Below are 25,930 nucleotides of genomic sequence, written 5' to 3'. Positions count from 1 at the left end.
CTGCGTATACCTTTCACAGAGTTATAATGATGAATAATTAATGCACCAACTGCACTCTGGGAGCTACTGATGGCACCCAGCAGGTCAGCGGAGGGAGGAAGACGAGGATGCTCTGCTTTTACTTTCATTCGCCAGAGAGGAACCCACCGCTGCTGAATAATTTAGACCTCCACACACTCTCACATGCAACACACTGCTACTCTCTCTAAACACTGGACTCTGCTTTAATGTGTGATGTGGGCTGCAGCAGGAAGGGCGTGACCTCTGTGAAATAGAAGTCACGCTCCAATACTGTAGCAGCCCCGAAGCAAAGACGGAGAAGGACAAGTCTTAAACCACTTTAAATTTAAATTATGTGGCATTTTCAGAAGTTGAAGTTTCTGTAGGTGGCACTACAACCTCTGCAGTTTATGAAAAAGCCTTTTAACCTTTGAGGTCCTGGAACAGTAAGAGCTGAAGGTGTTTGTATTTTTTTTAAAGAAATTCATGTGGTAATCTTTGTTTAAAACATAAGGATGCAGTTCAATTATTATTAATTAATCCCATAAAAATACTAAAAGGTAGAATGAACTCCTTTTCATATGTTTAAGTGTTGCTGATATTTTTGTGATCCTGAATATGGCAAGGAAGAGTTGAATTAAAAAGTTCTTCTTATTTCAGAATGACTTATTTAAGACTTCTCAACTTGGTCTACAATTTTGGACTTTATGTAGGACTAACAACCTTTGCTTCAATGTCTGAAGTCTGACTCCATGCATGTTTTAAAGTTATTCAAAATCTGTTTGGATTCATATTTTGTAAAAACTAAATCTGAAACGGGTGCGCGTGGCTGGAGCACCTTTGACCTCATTGGTAAAGGTGAGCTCTGGCCCCGCCCATGTCTCGTGTTAACACGAAAACCGCTCGCTCAGCACCGTTCGGTTTGTGCGTCTGTTTCTCTATTTTCTCCATTAAAGGAGAAAGTCTGGGTCTGTGTGTGACTCAGATAATAAGTCTGTTGTACACCGGAATCGGCTACTAGCAGATGCGTCGGAAAGGTAGGTTAGCATCTTTATTTACATTAGTTTATGGTAATTGTTAGCCTGTTAGCTAGGGACTGGCAGCGGATGACGTGCATATTTTGTATGCTGTTTGTTTGTTTGTTTGTTTGTTTGTTTGTTTGCTTGTAACTTGCAGTGGCTGACATTGGTTGTTAATATTTTGGGAGTAAAAAGGGATCGTGGTCCCTTTAATTAATCTGTGTTTACGATGACGTGGAGCCCCATGCTTGTTGGTTTACAGGACAGCGCCATCTTGTTTGGTTATAACTTTTACTGTGTGATTAAACGAGACACGCATTCGTGTGCTCAACTGTAATGAACGTCTCCTGCGTTTCAATACGATCTCCACACTACCATGTTTGCTGTCAACACTTTCACTATACTGTGTATTGATGAGTCTGCTGTAATAGTTCTGGGTTTCTTTGTGGGTGTTTTGTTGAAAACTTTCCTGTCATATACAGGACTGTATGTGTAGTCAGTGTTTGCTCTAATTTGTGATACTGTACCTAATCCAGCATGCCTAGGCTACTTTTGAATCTCAGGTTATTAGGGAGATGGCAACTCCTCTTCCTCAGTAGAGACATTTAAAAAACAACCCTATGGAGACATGCTAATCAGTATCCATATGGGCCTTTCCCACACAACACAACAACAGCAAAGCAAAACGTTGGTGATTCGTCTAACTAATAAAAGGACTTTCAGATTAACACTATCCACTTCTCTTTTTTACATATTCATTTCGAAAAATTAAACCGTATCAAAAGCAGGATTAACCAGAAAACAAGGATTATTTTAGAGGTTGATCACTTGATGTCTGATCCACCTCATAGTTGACCCACACAACTTTACAAAGTCGCTTGATCCAATTAACTGATAAGAAAAGGTAAATTATCAGAAAGACTACTGGATGTTTGTCGGGACATTTAGTGACAAATATCTGCCTTTCGATGGGAGGACAAACCAGTTATGTAAATAAGTTTTGTAATAATACCATCCGAGCTGTAAAAGTTTGTCACTACCTTTTCAGCTTTGAGTCCTTTTAGAGCCAACAGTTTAAAAACTGCTGATCCATGAATACATCAAAACTGCAGGACACAAAATCCAATATTTATTGGGGGAAGAAACTCAAACAGAATCATTATTATGAATCAGTTTTCTCCTGGCCAAAACGATGTTGACAACTACCTCCCATGGGTGTTTGATGTGTGCTGAGTTTAACAGTGACTGCAAAACTTCCCTCGATATTAAACTAACTCCTTAAACCAGATAGGTTTGAATATTTGCTCTGACATTTGGCTGTGATTGAAAAAGATAGGAAGAGCCATGTTTTCATCTCCGGCTGCGATGAATAATGCAGCAGAGGCTGTCTGGGTGTCTCTGTGAGATTGTTTGGAGCGGTTTCCCCTCGTGTTCCCAAATCTTTGTCTGTTTGACTAAACAGATGAGACGAGCCTCTCCTCTTTCTCCTTGCCTTGTTTTGTGGAGTTTGCAGCTGCTGTCTGAGGACTCAGCTGACGGTTGAATGTGAACACTGGGGATCAATGTGCCAAGGTTGAAGTCCAGAGGATACACAACAAGCTGTGGCCACTGTTGAGGTGCACATAGGTGTCTTTTGGAGTTTTGTTTGTTTAAAAGCAGCACTTTATTTGTAGAAATACCCCGTTTTACTAGACTGCAGCTGAGAAAATTGTCCCACCAAGATTAATAAGCATTCCTGACACCAAAATATTTGGTACAGTAGTCAAAATGAAAAACTGTGTGGTATCAAAATACCAAAAGTTGATCCAAAGATTTGTTTTCAAACCACCAATCGAGCCACAAAGAAGGTGACTTTCATATCAGTAAAGGGAGAGGTTTATTAACCTTTTGAAAACGGCCCAGACGATTAAATAACAGAATTTATAATCTGACATGGATAAAGACGCATTTTATTCACTTTCACTAAAGAGCCCTCGTTCTGCGTGTGTCCCGCTGGCCGAATTAACCGTTCTGAGGCTCCACGCTGCCTCGTTCAGTGTGCAATCTGTCAAAAAATTCGACCCCCAAATTGGGAATGCTTGCATCTGCGAAGGCCTCCGACAGACAATGAGCGACACAATGGGCCTGGCTGTGCCATTCGCTGAGAGGTTGTCATGCCAACGATACAAAAAGCCCCACGCTCGACCAGGAGCCCAGAGGAGACTTTGCCTGGAGGCCCTTCACTTCCCCTCACTCTCTCTTAACATCATTATTCATGTGAAGGGAAAAAAAGCCTGTCATCTTTTCCTGTGGAAGCCGGTGGCTGCTTCCAGTCTGTTCACGCTGTTTTTTTTTTAAGGATTGTATAGCTCCACAAGAAGTGAACTATTGTGTGAGTAAACAGAAAGTCCCATTGTGCTGAGGAGTGTGACGGCTGCTTGAACCCTGAACCAAACCAGCAGGACGGTCGCTCGGGCTGGCATCGGATCAGAAACAATATGATCAGCAAGGGAAATGTTTTCAGAACACACAAAACAAGATTACGGCTGTTCACATTTATTATTTTTACTATGCGAGAACTATGCGTTAAAATCTAAAATACTCAATAAGTAATTTGTTTGTTCTTAACTTAAATAAAGGTATACGTTTTATCAGTAAAGCTGTACTTCAGGGGGAGAAACAAAAACATATTTGGCTCCACGATTTACATTTGGGGAAAAACCTTTAGTTAATACCATCAGAAAAGAGTTCTCACAGATTCAGCAATGCAGTAAATACTTGTTTTTAATATCCCTATCCCACTTCCAACGGAGGGTTTAAAATGTATTATTTAGAATCGACGCAGCAGAACCAGACATAATAGTTTGTGGTAATTTTGCACCCAGCAGTTGAGCGATTTGGGCTTCATGCGCCACCGAACAGAGCCCCGCCTCCAGTTCTCTTTATACACCAGGGCCCCAACCAGACCAACTTTAAAGCATTGGATTTTACGTATAATTAGATGCTTTTTTAATGTACAAATGTAATCCTGTAGAGTCATTTGTAGCTAACTGCTAAATAAATGTAGTGGAGAATAGTATAATGAATCATCAAAATGCATGTATTTCCCCACTGGAAATGGGAATATTCAAATTATACATGTACCAATTGTCTGGCTCCCTGTTCAGTATTATTAGTGGACGCTTAATTTTCTGGCTGATTTTTTGACCTGTGGTTGACCTCGGTTGTCTCAAATCCCTCTTCTTCCACATGCAGTAACATTTCAAAATAAAAAATGTCTTCAAGTTCAGTTACACCATCTGTCTCTCTTTAGAAACGCAAAAACAAAAAGACGCCATTCATTTGGAGCCTCCTTGATTCTCCTTTTGTTTGTGCAATTTGCTTTGGACGTGCCCACTCTCACGCACACACACACACGCATACACACACACACACACATACACAGTGGGGCATTGCATCCACACAGGCTGGGATGTATAGTGGCGAAACCTTCGGCTCACACCACCTCCGAGTCTCTCTGAGCCGGTGTGACATCCAAAACAATGACGGAGGATTATTTTGGGATGTAATCCTCCGACAGCTCGGGGTTGGGGAAGGTTGAGGAGGAGTTACAACGCTTCACACATGTAATAATGTTCTGCTTTCCTTCCAGAGCTGTATAGAAATATGTTCATTTATAAGACGTAATAAAACGGAAAGTAAAATGCCATTTAAAGTAGGTTTAAAATGAATATACCTTATTAAGTTTTAAATTGTATTTTTAATTATCTGTGCATGATTTGAATGTTTCAAGGGGAAATGATAGTTTTGAATAGTTGTTGGATGTTGTTTCCAACACTTGTATCTGATACTTTCGCCATCAAATCTGCGCCTCAGGTTCCCCACGCAGCGGCCTTGTGTCTGTAACTGAATTAAGGAGATTACATTTCACAAACTGACTCTAAAGCACTGTGAGCAGGGAGCTGCTGACGGAGCATTCTGAAGGAGTGACAGTCAGCTGGATGTGGACAGACGGCGGCACATCCCTCTCCAAACATCAGATTGTGATTACATTAACACACACAAGGAATTATGAATAATCTGCTCTGGGATTGTTAGGATTAATACCATCTAGATTGTATGCATCTATAAACATTGGGCTGTGCAGGAAATAAAGTGCCAGCCTTCAGTGTGTCTCTTCAATGCAACATAACAGAGGAAGTAGAGGACTGATTCTGATTGCATCGCAAATACATATACTGTCTTTCCAGCTCTTAGTGTGTGTGTGTGTGTGTGTGTGTGTGTGTGTGTGTGTGTGTGTGTGTGTGTGTGTGTGTGTGTGTGTGTGTGTGTGTGTGTGTGTGTGTGTGTTAATAAAACATCTTATCTGTGTGACGCTGTGAGGTTACAAAACATCTGCAGACTGCTGTTGTGGTCAGAGGAGGGGGGTTTGGAGGAGGTGGGGATAAGGAGGTTGTCATGGAAACCTGTTCTCCGTTGCTGGGGGTGATGATGTAATATTGCCCATACTCGTGTTTCTCTCTGACACACACACACCACACACACACACACACACACACACACACACACACACACAGATTAAATGAAACAAAGGAGGTCCGCAGCTTGACCTTCTGAGCTACTTTCATGACAAAGTGTTTCATCTTGTTTCTCATTTTTAAGACAACAAATACTTGTAATTTCGAAAATAATCCAGCCGCCCTCTTATTTCCTCTCTCATCCCATGTAATTGCTGCACTCAAAGAGTGTGTGTTTATGTGTGTGTGCTCAGGCATCATCATCATAACACAAAAAGGCTTCTAGAAAGCTTCAGAAGTAGCGTAAGAAATGCTTCAACAGTGAAACATCAGATAGCAGCTGTAGAGGACGAGTCCTGCCACATGAGGGGGCCAATCAGCTGCTGAGCTCCAAAGGACAAAGGACACAACACAGATTCAACACTTCATTCAAGTAATGGAAACGTATCACATAATATACATCAGGTGTCAGTCAAAAAACAAGCTGTGCAAAGCTGACTTCATTATTTGAGGATCCAAAAAGAGAGGAAATATTCACGTACAACGATAGGAGACTAAAAGACTTATAAAAGATAGCAATTCTGTGTTCAGTTAGTTTGACATTTTGGCCCAAACGCGAAGCAGCCCCATATATTAACACGTCATTTTAATGAAACCAATTGTCATCTACTCTCTTTTATCGACATAAAACAATTTGAAACGCCTCAGTGTCTGATCCCTTTCATTCAGTCCCATAGAGTGCACAGACGCTCATCTAGAAGCAGCAGGCTGCGATGGTCTTCATCGTTGCATTGCATGAAGAGGAGAAGGAGGAAGGGGAGGAGGAGGAGGAAGGGGACGGTGGTGTTCAGGCTGCAGCTTCACATCTCTGGCTGAACAGCTCCTCGACCACCTTCGGGTCAGCCAGGGTGGAGAGGTCGCCCAGGTCCTTCTCGTTGCGGGCGATCTGCCGGAGGATTCGCCTCATGATCTTCCCTGAAATAAATCCAGAGTCAGAAGGTGTTTGTGATTAAATGAGAGGAGGAAGAGGAGGAGGAGGAGGAGGGTGTTGAGGTGGTTACCTGAGCGAGTCTTCGGGAGTGCTGGAGCGTTTTGAATGAAGTCTGGCGTAGCGATTGGTCCAATTTTCTCTCTCACTGAAAAATGAATCGAGGAAATGAATGCGGTTCAGATAAAGATTGCCTGAACATACCTTGAACATTTACCGTAATGGACTGCTTTGATTCAAATGGGTTTGTTCAGTCAGCAGTTTGTGAACAATCTGAGCCTTATTGTGCATTGTGTAAAGTGAAATGGGCTTCGGAACATTTTAAAAGAAGGTTCAAATGTTATAAATGAATATTCTAAATATATTCGAATATTTCCCGTGTTGGATCAATTTCATCATCTTATTTGAAACATCAAACCCAAAGAAAATGCAACAAAATACCTGTTATATGACCAAATGAACCGTCAATTTATCCAACCAACAGTCCCAAATTAAAAGAATGCGATTACCAAAATAGAGGAAAGCATAACGCCAAAATATCTGAGAAGAATCAGTAAGTGTTTTGAATATATTACTCTAAAGCGCTGGGCATACAAATATCAACTAATCTATCTCTAAAATTTGAGCATAAGAAATGACACCCAAACCCTGTCCATCCCTAAAAGCTTTTTAAAACTTGGATGTATTTATGGATCTAAAAATCCCATTGATAGTCTGGATTGTTCCAATATAAAGCCAGGCAAAAGTTATACAACAACAACTCTTAAAATCCACATTCATATCCTCACCCAGCCTCTTGAGCTCGTCCTGCAGCGTGCGGTTAAACTCCCGGCTGTCCTTGAGGGTGACGAAGCAGTACAGACACTCTCCCTTCACCTTGTGAGGCCGACTCACCACCGCAGCCTCCGCCACAGCCGGGTGCTCCGTCAGCGCTGCCTCCACCTCCGCTGTGCTCATCAGGTGGCCTGAAAGACGTCCAAACACACAAAGTCATGAGGGACAAAACACGCAAGAGACGAATAAACACCAAGTTTCTGAGAAGGACAATGAAGAGAAATGGCTTTCAATTCAAAAATGTGTTTTTGTTATTGTTGTGAATTACATAAAAGGGTAGAATGAAATGTGTCCTTTTTTATTTAGGGTATTTGTGTTGTCAGACAGTGAATCAGTTCAGTACCTGACACATTCAGCATGTCGTCTATTCTTCCTGTGATCCAGTAATAGCCGTCTTTATCCCGCCTGCAGCCTGAGAGAGAGAGGAGAAAACAAGTTGCATAACCCCTCAAAATATTTTCTTATAGCCTTTTTATCTCTCCCTTAAGAGGCTCTATGGCATTTTGGTGCAAAATCAAGTAAATGTTTGGTATTCAGTGTTTCCTAGAGGGTTTCTGTGAGAGTAGTGGCTTGAACATCCTGTGGGTTTGGGGTCGTGGTCACATGTAAAAAGTATTTTTAACATTTCATCATCAATTTGGTGTACTGTCCTGCTCTTCCTTGTATACAGTGTTCAGAGAGGAAGGCAAATCAAGAATGTAATCATTCACAGAAACTTGTATTCAACTTCACACATTAACATGCCTTGAGATGAATTCTGATTACACACACACACACACACACACACACGGTGGGTATAAAAAAGTGCCTGCAAGCGCCAGCCCACCCGTTGAAAAGTGTAAAGATATTTCCGGTTCATTATAAAACTGTGGCGGGGGAAATTAGATTATGACAGGCCGCCACGGTCTGGGTAATTAAAGGAAAACACTGGCTTTAAAAGCTCTTCTGAGTGTGTGCAGCAGGTGGGTGAACTTAGATGTTCAGACAGTACACGTGATGTACATTTCTCACCATCACCAGTTACATAAAAGCCCGGGAATTTCTTGAAGTATGTGTTCTCGAAGCGTTCGTGGTTTCTGTACACTGAGCGCATTATGCCAGGCCAAGGCCTCCTGAATACCTGTAAACAAAACACAGATAATTCATATAAAATATAAGAGAGGAGTTACTGCTGCAGCAAAGTTGCATAAAGTACATTTTAAAACTTACGAGATAACCCTCAGCCTCGCCTTCCAGTTCCTCTCCGTGTTCATTGAGGATCGCTGGCTCTACCCCGAAGAAAGGGAAGGTCTGAAATATGAGATTTAAAAGGGAGATATTTGTAATCTGCAGAAATGTGATGGAATAGCGTTGCATCTTCTGCATTGTTTCAGTCCAACCGTCGCCAGCATTAGATGTATTAACAAAACTAACTCAGGAGATGCTGGTGTGTTACAGATTTACATAAAGAGCTGGAGTATTATATAATCCATGTTGTCACTTACAGCAGAGCCTGGTTTCAGGGGCGTGGCAGCAGGCAGAGGAGTCAAAACATGACCTCCCTGTGGAGGAACAAAGGGACATTTAAAGGCACCTGAGACTCAGAAATGTGTCTCTGTAGCTCTAAGGGACACCATGTAGTATTCAGGGATATTTATCATCAGAAATGGTTTTAATATTCATAACATGATTTCATTGGTTTGAAACTAAGAATCCTTATTGTGTTAGCTTAGCATGAGCCCTTCTTATCCACATAGGGAGTGGATCCTGATCACTGGAGTCCTATGTTGCAGTAAAAATGACTCCGAATTGTGTGTTGATTGCAGGCAGGTAGCATTTCCGGCACTTACGGTCTCTGTCTGCCAGAAAGTGTCGACCACGGGACATCTGCCCTGACCGACGACCTCGTGGTACCACTGCCACGCCTCCGGGTTGATCGGCTCTCCAACAGTACCCAGAATCCTCAGGCTGGAGAGGTCATACCTGGTAGAGGCAGGTTATAAAACTTCCGTCAGATATCTTATATTTTCCATCATTATGTGGTGCTGTTTTAGTTTTTTTATGACTCGGGTAAGGGTCTATATTAGCTAGGTTAGATTGCTACCCCAGCATCACGTGCATCCAGTGAAAGTTGTGAGCATATTTCACCCAATTCCCCTAAATTGTCTGCCATAAAATACCATTAGAGCGGCGTAGCAAATGTTTGTTTATTGGTTGTCAGCTGGAATAAGCAAAAGAAGTAAGAAAACCAATAAGTGTCTGTTTTCCAGGTGTGTTTAGGTCTTCTAGGGTTGATGTTTTTCTTCATTGACAAGCTGATGAAGACCCTTTTACGGAGAACAGACTTATATGTCGCCTTTCTTTATTGTCTTGGTATTGTTTTTAAGGATTCTTGTGAGTTTCATGTTGGAACGAGTTAAAAAGGCATGTTCACTCGGTACCAATCATCAGCCAAAAAGTTTACTTTCCCTCACCACCAAGGACTCTGTTACATAAGCCTTTAGATCAGACGGAGATCTTTCAGAAATATAGATGGACATTTCCATATGAAAGCTGGAAGGACTTGCAGTAAAAAAAAAAAGGCTGGAAGCACCTGTCTCATCTAGCTGTGTTTTCAGACTTCTCTAGCTTCTGGAAATCTGGATTTTTTTCTGAGCTGCTGTGACATTAATGTGTTCATGCAGGCTCTCACTTCTGCAGCGGCTCCCGTCCATACTTCATCAGCAGGCGGATGGCCGTAGGCGCCGTGTAGAACTTGGTCACTTTGTATTTCTCAATGATCTCCCAGAACCGGCCAACATGAGGGTGAACTGGAATCCCTTCAAACTGGACGAGAATCATAGAATGTCTTAAATGCATGATTTGTAATTATTTTCTCTTTATCAAAACATTAACAAAAGTAGGAGTTTTTGGGATTATTTCTGTGTTTGTTGTTCAGGAGGTTTTATTAACAGGAGAGTAATATCAGTAGGTCTCCTCCTTTCCAAAAACAAGAATATGCAGTGAGTAACACCGGTAAAAATAAATTAAAATGAACTAATTCCAGGTGAAGAATTAATGTTTTCAACCCTGACTGATGAGTAACAGATGAAGGGGCTGAGAGTTAAGCTAACCTTTGCTCTGTCTGTTTCTTTAATAATGTAAGATCCAGATTTACTTGGAGTCAAATGATCTGCAGAGACTTCCTTCTCACCAAAACAAAAGGTCCAATTGAATTAAACTGGGATTAAAAACACTGAATAAAGCTGTTTAATGTAGAAATCCGTGTTTATCCTTTGCTGTTTGGCTGTCACTAATTAATATTTAGACGTCGACTGAATAAAATCTCTTTTTCTATTTTGATTTAAGTGTCAAAAAACGAGTAACCATACAAAAATGAACAAAGTACAACAAATGAAAAGGACCATTACGTTGATTTAAAGACAAAATTAAACAGAATTTGTGACATAAATCTGGTCCTTTTTAGACAATGGGAAATGTTACACACTATACCTTTCTAAAAAGAGACTCGTATACGTCTTTTTGTGGCAATATGGAGATTTTTAACAAACCAAAAATAGCAAAGTCTCCTGACTCACTAGGACACTTGTGGCTCCGTTGGCCAGGGGGCCATAGGTGATGTAGGAATGTCCGGTGATCCAGCCGATGTCTGCGGTGCACCAGTACACGTCGTCATGGTGATGGTCGAACACGTACTTGAAGGTCAGTGACGTGTAGAGCAGATACCCGGCAACCGTGTGGAGAACACCCTGTACCGCACACAGGAGGGAAACATGAATGAGGAGAAAATTGGTCTACACAAAGGAATATAGAAATAAGGGGGGGGTAACAGACATGCAGGTGTGTGTGTGTGTGTGGGGGGGGGGGGGGGTTGTGTGATTTCACACACTATCTGATGCTCTAAGCCCAGTGTTTTGTGTAATGACATGTAGCCCAATACACACAATACAAATGCAAATGCAGTGCTTTCAACTTTCTAGGGCTGCATTTATGCCCATTATAAACCCATTAATTCTCCCTTTTTCACAGCACAGACGCTAAAAAATATATCAAAGCTAGCACTGTTAACACCATTACAGGCTTATCAGAGGAGAAAATAGACTTTGTGATTTAAAAGATGTGGTTTCACTGAGAATTTACAGCTGAAAAGGATATAAAACTGGTTTCTACATATGAACGCATCTTACCTTGGGTTTGCCGGTGGAGCCGCTGGTATAGAGGATAAACAGCGGGTCTTCAGCGTCCAGCCACTCGGGTTCACACTCTTCAGGAGAGTCTGTCATCGCATCGTCCCACCACACGTCACAGTCTGAGTCCCAGGGAGTCTGAACGCACCAAAACGGGGAAGGAATGCCAGATATAAGTGTGCTAAATAAAACAATACACATAGCAACACACCATGTAAATTTTAAACTTCAGTATGCCTCTTAGAAGCCTTTTTCTTATGTACGGAGTATACCGAATAAGCAGTAATATCTAGAATAAATAGTCAGAGCAATGTATGAATATGCTAGATATATACCTTGTGATTGAACATATGTACCTGCAGTTTGTTGCATGCAGCTCCACTTTTTGTCCTGAGTGCTGGGTGCTTGATGACGAGGCATTTAGTGACAGTAGATGACCCTCTGTGCAGAGAATAAATACAAATTTGAGGCAGTAAAAAGGGAACACAACTTATTTAATGGCAAGTTTAAATGACTGTTGCCTGCTTTGAATGACTTTGATATTTTACATTTGCATATATTACCTTTAGTAGTTTTATAAAGGTTAGGGTTGAATAGTGTTGGACAAACTGTTTCACATGGAAAATGAGAGATTTTGAGATAAAAATTGGAAGTCTTTGGTATATTTCACAGAAACACTTTATGTTTTGTTTTTAAATGACACCCGGGATAACTCATCCCTCCCTGGCTTATGTTGTTGCTATGGGAGCAAGCAACTTGGGCTTTCCTCTGTGTGTGTGTGTGTGTGTGTGTGTGTGTGTGTGTGTGTGTGTGTGTGTGTGTGTGTGTGTGTGTGTGTGTGTGTGTGTGTGTGTGTGTGTGTGTGTGTGTGTGTGTGTGTGTGTGTGTGTGTGTGTGTGTGTGTGTGTGTGTGTGTCGTGTGTGTGTGTGTGTGTCCGTGTGTGTATCCGTGTGTGTCCTGTGACTCATATGCCAGCAGTTGAGTCCCATTAGCAGCAGCTAGTGTAAATAAGGGCGGTTGCTGAGAAGTGGACTCACTTTTCCCGGCACTTCTCCAGCGCCTCGTCTGCAATCTGTTTCAGGTTGATCAGCTTCTCTCCTCTGTAAACACCATCTGTATATTACAAAGAATAAAGAGGGAGAGGCGATAAGCTGTGTAAACCAGCAGGGAAAACCTATATAAGCACAAGTCTCTGAAATGTAGACTTATTTTATTTAGTTTGGTCACACCGGAACAGATGAGGTTTATAATAATGCATAATGAAGGCAGTTTGCTCTACAGTTTATGACTTGAAACCATCTTTACAGCTACATCACTTCATGCTGCTGCCGCTCCTACCTGCAGTCACCAGCAGGCTGCTGGAGGCATCGATGATCCTCTCACACAGAGAATCAGAAGAGAATCCTGCAAACTGAACATGCAAGAAAAAGAAAAGACAAGATTTAAAATGATAATTCTGCTTTATTCCAATTTGGGTCTGAATGGCCATCAATTCTTTTTACTTCTTTTTTGTGATCAATAAAATACAATAACTGTTATCCAAACCTGAAAAAAACAACACACAACAACGGTTAATATGTGCAAAACCGTCTTTGAACTGTGATAGACGTTTACAAATGATTGGTAAGTATCTGCCTTTCATGTGAGCTAAAATATTGCCCCAAAAAAGTCTGATCTTCCAATTCCTCGTCTCTCTTTTTCCATCCCCATTTTTTTGCCATATTGTTACATTCCGTTATCTGTACGATAACCTTTGTCATCACAATGTTGTTTTGTACTCCAAAACTTCAAACTAAAGAGCCCAGCATTTAAATAATTCAATAAATAAAACCATACTTGCCCATAAGCCTATCAGGTGCAAGTCGCTTTAAGAAGAGAGAACTGGGCAAACATGTGCCAACATAATAAATCTGAGTTAGCATTACGCACGCTTCCTCTAAAATAAAAAATCAGGTGTCTCAAGTTTTATCTGTAATTTGCTTTGAAAAATGTGAACACCCGTCACAACCCAAATGTTCCATACATAAATAAATCCAAGCCTTGAATCGAAGGCTCTCCTCTACCTGTTCTACTGCTTTATGATGTGTTTTCCTTAAACTTTAACCATTATACATCAATTGCTACTTGTGGCCATAATGGCTGCAGTTCAGTGAAAGCTAGTCTCTTTGCTTGTGCAACAGAGAGTCTGATGCTGGCTGTTCTCGCTCATAGCCATGTACAAAGAAGTCACCTTGTTCAGTGTTACATACTGAACCAGACACTTTCAAAAGAATCTTTTATATCATTGTCCTCCGCTGTCTCCTCTACCAGACACTTCTGTTCAGGCCAAGGTTACAAGTTCACTGAGTATAAAGTGTCAGTGTTGGTGACAGCGTTATGAGTCATGACACTGAGGACTCGGGACTCAGCAAAATGTCACTGTCTGGCTCCCTCTCTGATTTCATTTCATGTCAAGCTAATTTATGACTTATATTAACAGACACATGAGAAATCCAAGACACACTATGCCAGAGGCCCTTATGTTGCTAAGTGGTGTTCATATCAAATATGGAAAATGTACAACAGTGACCAAGCACCGACAAGGTCACTTACACTTAAGTCTGCCAAAATGAGGCCTTTGCAAGTCATGAAGGGAACGCATCTTGGAGCCGCCTGGAGATATTTATAACAGTGCTACTAACCTTTGCATGTATAAGGAAGGTTGAGAAGCTAAAATAGCGTTGGCTTCCTTTCAAATTGCAATGTTTCTGATGACTTTCCAAGCTTAATACAGCCAGTAAATGTCTGACCCAAGTATTGAGTGCAGATGATTACTAGAGAAGAAAGGCAAACACTGCTAATCTACATGCTGGAAAAAAATATTGAGGTAACTGAGGTAAGTTGAACATGACATTATATGAGGCTCCCTCTTTATACAGCAAACCCTAATTGTCAGCTCCTCCAAAATGAGTGAAACAAGAATAGAAGACTCGTACTACTTACCACTATGGAGTGAACGGCACCTATCCTTGCACAGGCCAGCATGGCGTAGACGAGCTCAGGGATCATGGGAAGGTAGATGGACACCCTGTCTCCCTTTTTTACACCTTGAAAAAGCAAGCCGATGTGTGATTTTGGGTAACACAAATCATATCTCGGCCTGATCTTCTCAACTCAAACCAGCTCCAGTAACTCAGCTTTAGGGGGAGTTTCGGCATTTTGGATATGCGCCAAATGCTGTACTATCTCTCTGATATACAGCAAGTCTATAAAATGTAAAAAAAAATCTTTAAATGTCTTGTTTTGTCTTTTAGTTTTGTGGAAATCTTCTTATTTTCTCCCGTGTTTTGCACAAAAGTGTACTGGTCTTAATGTTTCAGCTCCATACAAAGCATGTAGTTATATTCATTTGTCATCTCTTTCTTGTTTTATCTCATTTCATTGCTACTGGTAATTTATGAGGATCAAGTCTTCTCTGTTTTTTTGCAGCTGGGCAATTAGTATTGATGTTATGTTCTTTAACTGTAAGATTTCTCACCCATTTTCTTGAGAACATTAGCACAGCGGCAGACCTGGCTCAGCAGCTGGCTGTATGTGATGGCCATGTGGTGGTCAGGTGAGTTTCCTTCCCTGAGAAGGGCACACAAAAGAGAAGAAACACAACACAACTGTCACGCAAGCTTTGTCTGTATGTGTAAATTTCATTATGCAATGTCCGGCTAACTGACAGACATAGAAACCCTCCAGATTCACCATTACCTCCAAAAGTATCTTCTCTCATAACATGACATTGTGGTTTGAGTTCCCTGAGTTCAGGGAGATAACCTGTCCCCTCAGTGGCTGCGTCTATATTAGGTTTGGATGTCTGTCAGGAGAGTTACTATGAAAAGTATGTGGCACAACGTTTCACAGGCCAGCGGGCAGCATGTTAGCACGCCTCCAGTGCGTGACAGAAGCCAAAACACTGGACAAATCTGGCATCAACCTTATCTCCCTGTTGATGGTGGAATTAATGTTTGCAGTGATGAAACTCGGTACTTTTAAATGCAACGGCTATTTGTTTTTTTCTTTTAAAGTCTTTGCATTAATAAGTTATGAGTTGGCCTCTTGGCAAACATGTATCAGTAATTCAAAAAAAAATCTAGAGTTCCGCAAGGGTCAATCCTTGGACCATTTTATTTTGTGTTGCATTCAGTTTTACGTTATTTGAAGAGTACATATGTTCATATATTACTTTTTCCTGCATTTACTTGCACCATTCTGCCTCTTGAACTATTTACTTGCTCTATTTTAAGTCTTTTGTTTTTCAAGTATATATTTATACTTACTACTGACTACCACTAAAGTCTTTAACTTACTTTTTAATCTGCAGCCTGGGTTTCATTCGAAATGCTGCTGCTTAAAATCCAAGAAAACTCCAATCCTCAAAGAACTTTAACCAAAACAACTCTAAAGATATAAATCACCAAAATAATGTAAGAACAAAATACCTCAGGGCAGTTTCAACTCACAGATCCTTTGAGGTCATCAGTTATAAACTCTAAACCTGGTTGAAGCTGGTTTTAGCTGCTGGACTGCAGTTGCTGTTTATTTTTGCCTCTAGACATTGTGCTCTTGTTGTATGTGCCCGATATATATCAGCCTTTATTTATATGCTCTGTCATTTACTTGACCTTTTCTATTTGTTTTACAATAGATAGATAGATAGATAGATAGATAGATAGATAGATAGATAGATAGATAGATAGATAGATAGATAGATAGATAGATAGATAGATAGATAGATAGATAGATAGATAGATAGATAGATAGATAGATAGATAGATAGATAGATAGATAGATAGATAGATAGATAGATGGATGGATGGATAGATAGATAGGTAGATGGATAGATAGGTAGATGGATAGACAGACCCATTTCTCACACACAGTTTAAAGTGTTATTGTTGTTAAAACAATGTTTGCTTTAAGGGGGACACTCCAGCTGTGGGCCACCTGTCATCACAGAGCACTGAGACATTTCTCAATCTCAGAAAAGTAGCCACAAATAATTGATGCAGTAACATATCAATACAAACAAAAGTACACATTGACTCTTTCAACCTTTTTGGTGTCTTAGTTTTTTTGCACTGATCATCTGTTAGAGACAGTTTTGCTTTTATTTATTGTTCGATGTGTGAGTTAGGATCACTTAAGTGTTTAACAGTATAGAACAACTCATCTCACCACTCATACCTACAATATAAAAAGGGGTAATAAAACAGCTGATACACAATATCCTCATCATATGACGTGGTTAAACAGTAATGGCAAACACTTTGGGAGATTTATTACATACACCAAGTGCTCTGATATAGTGCAAATTGCATTTCTTTGGGCAATGGCTGGTATCCGCTGTGCCCAGTTCTACTGAACCCCTATTACTGCTGTGCTTGCAGAACCACTATTTGTCATTTGCCAAGCCTCTTCTGTTGACAGAGCAAATATGTGCCATAATATAAAGTCAAAACAACATAAAGTAGAGACTTTATGGTGGTTTGTCAAGGGTGTGAGACTTTACTGTAAGCAACCAGCTTTTGCTAAGTTAAAAGTAATTTCAAGAGTTTTGCCGAAGCTTGTAATTATTCAGAAAAACTCATTTTGAGCTCATATTCAACATAGTGCAAAAGAAAACAGTTATATGCAGAACACACTCCATTTGACTCATATTTGAAACCTTTATATGGGAATATTTGGTCAAGATCCAAGTGATTGAACACTAAACAACTTGTTTTCATGAGTGCAACAGGGCAATCTGTTGAAACATGGGGTTACAAAATGTGTAATTACAAAAGCAGAGTGAATCTGGGAATGTTTTACAATAGATCCTGTGAAATGTTCTCTGTTGATTCAGGGGATTGAAACATTGAAGCATTGGCACTAGCTGAGGTTCGCTTTGGCAAACTCAGGGACACAACAGTTGCTATTGACTGGAATACCTGACATAACTCCAGGCAGTATTTCCCATCAAAGCCATCATTCATGGCAGACAAACATTGTGGCTTACCAGTAATAGGCAACCCTTTCACCAAAGTTCTTCTCCCTCACAAGCCTGTCCAGGACATTATAGCACATGTTGGTTTTGGCCCCTTCCATGCATTTGACATAAATGTTCCCTTTTGTCACATCAAAGTTGTACTGCAGCAATGGTCCTGCTGCAGTCTTCTTCCAAAAGAACTCATCTGCGATCTCCTTCCAGAAGGCTGAAAGAGAGTGATATTTCATGTCAGTGCTACAGGCTGCAGACAGGATAGCAAACAGGATAGATAAACACAGAGATCCTGCTGACAGTAAGTCTCTCAAGGAGCTGCAATGCATGGAAACATTGTAAGCACTGCACTAAAAATACAAGTTGGTTTGACCTACCTTCTGGATTCTCAAGAGACTTTCTGTACAGTGCCAGATAGGAGTTAAAATCCGGCACATGAGCATCCTTCTTCAGGTCATCAGGAGGGTAGTACATTTTTTCCTGGGATTCAGGAACAACCATTGTGGAGACAGATGTAGACTGGCCTATATCATCTGAGGGTCAGTCAGAAAGTGGGTTAATCTGGAGTCACTGCTGATCTGCCTGTATCCTGAGTAAGGTAAGAAGACTACAAGTCCTCCTCTACAGAAGCAACACAGCATGCATAAAGACCCACCTCTAATCCCCGATCTGCAGGCTCCCTCACTGTGTGTTTAGGGCCAGGACAGCCAACCAGCTCGCACGGTGCAGCACTCCCACTTTTTCATTGGTTGAGCCCCCCCTGGCCTGTTGATCGCATTATTTTCCCAAGCAAGGAGGTGGAGGAGGAGTGTGCGGCAGCAGCATGAATGCTTGGATTCATGCAGACACAGGATGATTTGTTTTGACAGGGAGGCTGATTGGTTCTCTGGGAAAGTAGCAAAAGAGGTAACAGCATTTAAAGAAAGTAAACAAAATCCCTCATGCTTCCCAAAATGCTCTTGAAAAAGTGTCCATATTTATAGGCAAACTATGGCCCTTGCTTAACTTCTGTTACCTATACATATTTTATGTTTTAACTGAAAGTAATAAACTTCCCTTTTTTTACGTGTTTCAAAATGTGGCTATGATACATTGTATTTCATAAATGCAAGTGCATGATAAAAATTGGACAGTTGAATTTTACTAGATAAAAAGAAGAAAACACATGACAAAAAGGAACATTTTAGCTTTATTTTCTTAAAGTCATCATTTCAAATATCATAAAACGTAATTATATAAAATGTAGTAATGGAAAATATTTTATATTTTTATGCTTAAAACTATCTGCCCTTGGAAACGCTGGTAAACATGCAATGTGAGCCACCATTCGGATTATATAACAAATGGGAAGATGGCTCGGTTGGCTTCCTGTTTTTTGATCTCCGATTTCAATCTGGGATCGATTCAGTTTGGACCAGACTGACGTATGACGTAGCCTTCTACGTAAGACCCTCTAAATCGAGTATAACAACGCTTGTGTTGATGTCTGCCGTTGCTTTCCCGTCCATTTGGTAAAACACCGGGACCAAACTCCAAGCCCCAAGATGTTTTTGGCTGCTGCAGTTCGCTCCGCAGTATCGCAAACGGTATGTTTGTGACTTTCTTTATGGTATTGGGTAAAAGTATTAATGGCCTCTTCCATTATTTGGAGAAAAAAGCCATGACTTCTCACAAGGGCAAGCAGTGAGGCCGCTAAGCTAACTAGCATGCTAGCTTACGTAGCTTTCTGCTGTCAGACGTTTACAAGGTGATCTTTGGACAAAATCAGCAATGCAAAGAACAACTTACTCTGGACATGAGTGACTGAATATTGGCTGAGAATTGCCTCAATGAAATTGGAAATATATATTATTTTGGTGGTAGACAACACTGGGACACGTAACGGTCACTCACTCGATGTTGATGTGATTCTGTAGTTATACAACATGGCAGAGCTCTTATTTGAGTGACAGTTAGTGCTGATTGAGACTTCTTTCCATTTGTAAAGGTTTTTTGGGAGTTGTAAATTGACATACAAAAACGATTATTAGACAAATGCAAAACAAAGATGTGTAAGCATTTGTAAGTCCATTTAGTTAAGATGTGGAATCGTTTTGAGAAGGAAATGTGTAATATACTTGATAGATTTAAACATTTCTGTTATTTTATTTTGAAATAATATGAACAAATACAAAAGTGAGGTGTTAACACTAGTGGCTGTATAAAATTGGCCTTTATGTTTAGCATTACATTTGTTATTATTTTTAGATGTATTTGTCTCATACAAAACTGAATTAAATTTGTTTAAACATTAAAAAGCGGTGATAGGGTGAGGGTTTCTTAATGTGTGCGGGTTTCCTAAAAGAATAACATTCAGAAATTCTCTTTAGTGTGCCTGATGATTGTGTTAAAGTTGTCATTTAAAGAATGCCAATTATCTTTAATACATTAACATTTTATTTCCTTTTCCTTTTACTGGTTATTTCAGGTAGTCTAAAGTGAGACGTGTCCTCGATCCTGGGAAGTTAACATATCAATTGTCACACAGACAGGTATCTTATGTGTCTTCTTTCTCTCTGTACTTGCAGGCGAGGCAGGTCAGGAGTCTGCATCAGTCTGCTGCGCGTGCAGGAGCTGGAGGCATCTTTGTGGTGAGTTACAGTCAACCAGTGCTGTGCAGTGCAGTGCGGATTAATTGTTTAGTGTCCGTTGAACACCTTTTTTAATTAGCTTACATTGTTGCACTGGCCATAGTGCAGCACGGGTAATCGGGGTTATTGTTAGGTTGTCATTGTGCCTCAGGTGGAACCTACAAGATACGTCCTGGAGTTTGGTAAACTGGGCCAGAATATTTCACTTGCTGACAGGTTTTTTCCCGCTCTTAAATCAGGGACCCCTTTTCTACTTTGTAGTTCATACTTTTACACTAACAGACCACTAAAATAGACATAACATATTTCTGCACTTCCTGTAACATTCACTTGCTGTGGCCTTGCATAATCGCATCCCAGCTGTAATAGAGACTATGCACATGATGTATACAAACGCTGTAATGTCAAAGCATCAGTCCATTTTTTATTATTTTTAACATGTGGAATATATTTATAAACAAGTTATCTATAGTTATATAAAGCTACAAAATGTGTGCATAAATGTAATTAACAGATGACTTAACAGTATGTTAGTCAAATGCTCTTCAGGTATCCCAGAAGCTGCCTTCACAGCCTATTAGAGCCATGCTATCCAAGAACAACATCTTATGTGATATCTTGATGTAATGGAAACATGCCATGGTTTCATTGTCCCTGGATAGTAGAGATGTTTTCCTTCTGTTAATGGAAGGAAAGTTGTTTTGGCTGACTTGTCTTTGAACTGCTCTTCAATTGGGAATATTGTTTTTTGACTATTTCTAACTTCAAGTCCACGACATTTCCAGGTTTTATTATTTCTTTATTGCACAAAGATTACTCACAAGGGGGCAGTGTGTGCAGAAGCCCAAATAGTTATTATCTGTGATTAGTCTTTCAACAGTCTGAGAGCAACACCTGTTTTCCCATGTGGACTCACATGATGGGTTATTCATCTTTTATCATTCACTCACTGGAAACGTGTTGTCTCCCATAATAGCAACTTGACATATTTAAACCGGATTAAAAATAAAATGGTTTATAATTTCAAGGATGACATGGATAATTGTTAACAATGTCTTTTCTTGCTGTTTTAGCACAGAGACACTCCTGACAATAACGCAGATACACCTTTCGAATTCACTGAGGAGAACAAAAAGGTAAAGGTGACATCTGTGTTGAGCCATTTAGGTGGTGTCCCCTTCCAAAATCTGATATTTCCCCCCCTGTATTAGGCAGTTTTGTTATCAGTCCATGTACGTATTCAATAGAAATGCATAAGTTGAGCTTTTTTAGACATCTGTAGTTTTTTTTAAATGATCATGAAAGTGTTGGAAATTAGTTTATGGAAGACTCCTTTTTAGTCATACACTAATTTCAGTCAGAAAATATATTGTTGCAGTGTTTTAATGTCTGTTGAATCGAAGAGGCTCCAGCTTTGTTTTTGATTGCAGCCTATAAATGTGTTTATTTACCTCTGTAATTCATGGTAAAATGAGTACCTGATCACAATCACAGACACACAATAATTATTTTGTTACGTCAACTTCTTTTAGCTTAATTAAATATCTGTGCAGGTAATGCTTTAAAACTAGCAACTAGTTTTTTTTTCCTTCTTCCTGTAGAGGATTGATGCGATCATTTCGAACTACCCTATCGGACACAAGCAGGCAGCCACCCTCCCGGTGTTGGATGTAGCCCAGAGGCAGCATGGATGGCTCCCTATCACCGCCATGAACAAGGCACAGTGATTCCCCTGAATGTGTTTTACAGCTGTGATGCCAGTTTGAACGTGTTTTAATAACTTTTCTTATGAAAGGCCATTTAATACCGCATATTAGGTGTCATGTAAGGAAACCTCCTTTTATGTGTGGTATTGTTTTCATTCAGGTGGCTGAGGTGCTGGAGATCGCTCCGATGCGAGTGTATGAGGTAGCGACCTTCTACACAATGTTCCTGCGTCAGCCCGTGGGAAAATACTTCATTCAGATCTGCACCACAACGCCCTGCATGCTCTGCAACTCAGACAGCATCCTGGAGGCCATCAAAACCAAACTGGGTAAGTAAGAGTGATATTTTCATTTATCTGTTTTTGAGTGTCATGTAGGCCTTAGCTTCACTCATGATAATAGGGAAGATGCAATTTAGTAAATCAAAAACCAAACTGGTTAAAAGAGACACTTTCCATGTTACGGTAACAGGACACAAATGACAAAATTAAAGGCAGATAAAAATAAATAACTTTTAATTGTTTGTACTGCAGATAAACATAACAACAAGAACGACAAGTAAACATGCAGTGGTCTCTGCTATGCAAACAATAGTGAGTTATAGATGCAAATAAGAACACATAAGACTGAAATCGAGCCGGATGACTGTTAACCTACTTCCGTCTGTCTGGCACATATTTGTTTGTGCTTTCAATCAACTTAATAGAGAGGCTTTCCTTTTCATTATAACACCCATATCGCGTTACAGCTGTGAAATGTCAGGTAGCGCTGCTTCAATTAAAAATATTTGTTGTTTCTGTAACATACTCTGCAGCTTGTCAGAGAGGATTAGCTAAATATATAGCATGTCTTCATTTGTTTTTCCACAGGTATCAAGGTCGGAGAGACTACTCCAGACAAGATGTTCACGCTGCTAGAGGTGGAATGCCTGGGTGCCTGTGTGAACGCGCCGATGGTCCAGATCAATGACGACTATTATGTGAGTGCTCGACCACTCTGTTCAGATGGCTTCCTTACTTAGCACTATAACTAAATAAAGGTCAAAGCATGAAATAAAAAGAATGTCTGCAGATTATATCTCAGTCCTGTTTCAAGAAGGGTTCCTTTATTTTAGTTTCTCTAAAAGCCAATGCAGCCTTATTTGTGTACAGTCTACAACAAATAAGGCCAAAAGCAAATTAACAGGGCGAAACCAAACCATGATAGACAATAATCTTTAATAATAATATGGCTGAAATAACAATGTTGTGTTGTCAGTGACCTCAGTTAAAATGTAACTTATGAGCCAGACGTGATGTGGTACAGTAAACATATTCTGCACTCAATTGCAAATAGGAAAAGAAGGAACCTGATTAAATAAATGAAACTGAGGAAGGAGGATACTTTTTGTAACAAAGCATTGCTCATGTGTGATCATTAGGAGGAACAGCGACACGGTGTTAACACCGAGACTACCGTGGTGCAGTTTAGCCTTCTTTGTGAATAATTAGGTGTCAGAAATGCACGCAGTATTTGGCTATTAGATCAATTTGGTCCTTAAGTTGCATGCAATTAATTCTAGTCAAGATGTTATTATATGTAAACAAGCCCATGTGTCACAGCTTTGGAGCAGCACTGAGGCGACATTAGTGTAGCTGCACAGATACACGCCTGTTAAACAGCCTGTTCATTTGTCAGTGTAGAGGCCTTTTTGTGCACAAACATAGGCAGTACATGAGCCCTCTTAGTGTTGTCTGAGAAGACTATACAATAATTATTAGTTATAAAACCAAACAGTCGTAATTTGGTTGGGGGTAAAAATAATACCCTTGCTTTGGTTGCCTGCTTGGGCATTCTGATTCACTATTTCTGAAGTAAAAAGCCTCACAGGGCACTCATGTTGTGCACGATAATTTACGCAAGGTTAAAACTGTAGTTTTGACATTTGAAAAGGTTATATTATGAGTATGATCATTTTTTACTGACAGCCTTAACCTTGTTCTAATATGATGCTTGAAACACATATAACTTTTTTAGAATTAGCCATAATCTTCATAAGCTTAATGCAGTTCTGGAAAAGTAGTATTTCAATCTTCTCTCCTCTCTTTAGGATATAATATGAATAAGAAGGTGTTCAAACTGGTTGAAGGATGTGAAAACTGTTTTGACCTTAATAAGCCAGCACGAGACTATTAATATATGGGAAGTGTGCTATTCTGATTTCTTCTAATTGACCCCTGGTTTCTTGTTATCCAGGAGGACCTCACACCTAAGGACATTGACGAAATTATTGATGAACTTAAAGCAGGCAGAGTCCCACCGCCTGGGCCAAGGTACATATACAAAATCATCTATTAACTATTATCATTTCTGGTTGATAAGTAACATTTCTAAACTTCGCAACTATCTGATTCTTTTTCTACAGGAACGGGCGTTTCTCCTGTGAGCCTGCAGGTGGATTGACTTCTCTGACAGAGCCTCCTCCAGGGCCAGGTTTTGGGGTCAGAGCGGACCTGTAGGACATTTTGTGGCCACCATCTGCTTTTATCAAAAGCAACTTGTCCCTGAAGATGATATTATGCTTTACTCAAACATGTTGTGTAAATAAATTGTTCATATACTTGTGCTTTAGGTGTCTTTGTGTCACTTACAGGATTCTAAAATGAGAATTAATGTTACGGGAGACTTATAATTGGGTTTAGGGAAAAGTGGTTGGTTAATGTCACCTAGCTGTGCCACATGATGCTGTGAAAGTAAAGAGGCTTATATCTCAGTTTACATTGTCAACCCTTCTTTGATAACAGCTTTCTTCGACGTCACATTGTAAGTTTATCTGCTCAAGCCATACACCATATATAACTGCATTCTAAGAGACGTGCCTTTAAAATGTTGGCATACAAGTCACAATAGAGGTCACATCCTTATGTCAAAGAGTACATTAGGTGTAATGCAACTGTATGTTATTTTATCAATTTTGAGTGTAACTGCCAACAAGCCATGGCTTATTTGTCTTTAATAGTTATATCTGCATTCTCATACTCAAAAGATAACATTGACAATTAGAGGCTACAAATTGCTACTATGTGACTGTGGTTACTATGGAATTATAGCCATGTTACAATAACTTTTGACTCATTCATAAATTCCAAATATCTTCAAAGTTAATGAGGCCAAGCCATTATATGATAAACCTTAGTACTGTTAGCAAATATGAGTGACTGAATGATTAGGCTTTCTGCAAGTCATTCAAGATTCACATGCCATAGTTGACTATAATCCATGTTTGAAATATCCCAAAAGAAATAGGTAATTAATTATCAATAATAACATCACAAGTCAATGCTTAATAAGAATGGTCATGCATGGTTATATCTACACTCACACTCAAAACAATAACATATGGATAATTCCTACTACGTGAATGTAATTACTATGTAGACTTAACCTGCTACAATAACATTTGACTCATTCATAAATTCCAAATATCTTCAAAGTTAATCCGGTCAAGCCATTATATGATAAACCCTTCTCGACGCACACCCCCTTCTTGCTACTACTGCTCCTGTCATTTCCATCCCGCCCCAGTGGCGTGTTCCGTGTCTAGCCGGTGCCCCTCCCCCACTCCCGTTTCCTTTGCGACTTTCAACAAGCCTGCTCTGCAACATACAATATTATGCACCATGACGCATGCGCAGAACACATACTCCATGATGCAAATGTCACTGCGCAACCAATTCAAAGCTGACTGACACAATGAGTTGGCGGGTTACAAGAAAAAGGGGCAGAATTTACGCGGTTGTCACCAAATTATTAAGCCATGCTCAATATAGGATACCTGAAAATATGCACAACCCATGATCTTCGAGAAAGTTCCTACTAACCGCAACGGAAAAGATGACGTCAAGAGCCCATTACTGATCCCTCACATTCACGCTAATATCCGATTGTTTAAACGCTACTAACTGACACAGTATGAAAGCACGTAGCATATTCTTAACATTAAAGGTGCGGATTTACTCACAGTATCGATAAAACAAAGAGTTAAATCGTTGTTTCCACACATACCCATCTACAGTCTATCCAGCAGACGCAGACCTTATAAAA

General features: G+C 40.0%; 2 protein-coding genes across 3 annotated transcripts; one reads left to right on the top strand and one right to left on the bottom strand.

The window, feature by feature from the left end:
* Positions 1–5,927: 5,927 nt before the first annotated feature.
* On the bottom strand, positions 5,928–25,915 carry acss2l (acyl-CoA synthetase short chain family member 2 like). Of its 2 annotated transcripts, none has more exons than XM_063885781.1 (20): positions 25,848–25,915; positions 18,167–18,397; positions 17,889–18,044; positions 17,530–17,725; positions 15,022–15,113; positions 14,487–14,590; positions 12,843–12,915; positions 12,542–12,617; positions 11,860–11,944; positions 11,504–11,641; positions 10,895–11,065; positions 10,009–10,142; positions 9,167–9,299; positions 8,822–8,878; positions 8,547–8,627; positions 8,349–8,457; positions 7,681–7,749; positions 7,292–7,468; positions 6,577–6,651; positions 5,928–6,490 (listed from the first exon to the last, which is right to left on the bottom strand). In XM_063885781.1, exons 3-20 carry the CDS (start codon positions 18,010–18,012, stop codon positions 6,363–6,365), a joined length of 2,022 nt encoding a protein of 673 aa, XP_063741851.1. In that variant the 5' UTR covers positions 18,013–18,044; positions 18,167–18,397; positions 25,848–25,915; the 3' UTR covers positions 5,928–6,362. The 2 variants fall into 2 exon arrangements, with proteins under 2 accessions (XP_063741851.1, XP_063741852.1); XM_063885782.1 differs by having other exon boundaries at positions 25,892–25,910.
* ndufv2 (NADH:ubiquinone oxidoreductase core subunit V2) lies at positions 18,847–24,452 on the top strand. The gene is made up of 8 exons (XM_063885783.1): positions 18,847–19,097; positions 20,079–20,141; positions 21,215–21,277; positions 21,743–21,859; positions 22,008–22,176; positions 22,717–22,826; positions 24,083–24,159; positions 24,252–24,452. The coding sequence occupies exons 1-8, from the start codon at positions 19,056–19,058 to the stop codon at positions 24,343–24,345; spliced, it is 735 nt and encodes a 244-aa protein (XP_063741853.1). The 5' UTR covers positions 18,847–19,055; the 3' UTR covers positions 24,346–24,452.
* Positions 25,916–25,930: the final 15 nt, after the last annotated feature.

The sequence above is a fragment of the Eleginops maclovinus genome, chromosome 6 (genome assembly GCF_036324505.1).
Source record: "Eleginops maclovinus isolate JMC-PN-2008 ecotype Puerto Natales chromosome 6, JC_Emac_rtc_rv5, whole genome shotgun sequence".
In the NCBI taxonomy this organism is placed as follows: Eukaryota; Metazoa; Chordata; class Actinopteri; order Perciformes; family Eleginopidae; genus Eleginops; species Eleginops maclovinus.
This window is presented reverse-complemented; position numbering and strand designations above follow the sequence as displayed.

What these genes read in the sequence shown, in the direction of transcription:
- acss2l (XM_063885781.1), bottom strand. Translation starts at nt 18,012, where the DNA reads ATGGTTGTTCCTGAATCCCAGGAAAAAATGTACTACCCTCCTGATGAC. An exon ending in GAAAGGGTTGCCTATTACTG is followed by an intron (nt 15,114 to 17,529) that starts GTAAGCCACAAT and finishes TGCCCTTCTCAG; the next exon opens with GGAAGGAAACTCACCTGACC. An exon ending in GTGCCGTTCACTCCATAGTG is followed by an intron (nt 12,916 to 14,486) that starts GTAAGTAGTACG and finishes TTGCATGTTCAG; the next exon opens with TTTGCAGGATTCTCTTCTGA.
- ndufv2 (XM_063885783.1), top strand. Translation starts at nt 19,056, where the DNA reads ATGTTTTTGGCTGCTGCAGTTCGCTCCGCAGTATCGCAAACG. An exon ending in CTATCACCGCCATGAACAAG is followed by an intron (nt 21,860 to 22,007) that starts GCACAGTGATTC and finishes GTTTTCATTCAG; the next exon opens with GTGGCTGAGGTGCTGGAGAT. An exon ending in AGATCAATGACGACTATTAT is followed by an intron (nt 22,827 to 24,082) that starts GTGAGTGCTCGA and finishes CTTGTTATCCAG; the next exon opens with GAGGACCTCACACCTAAGGA.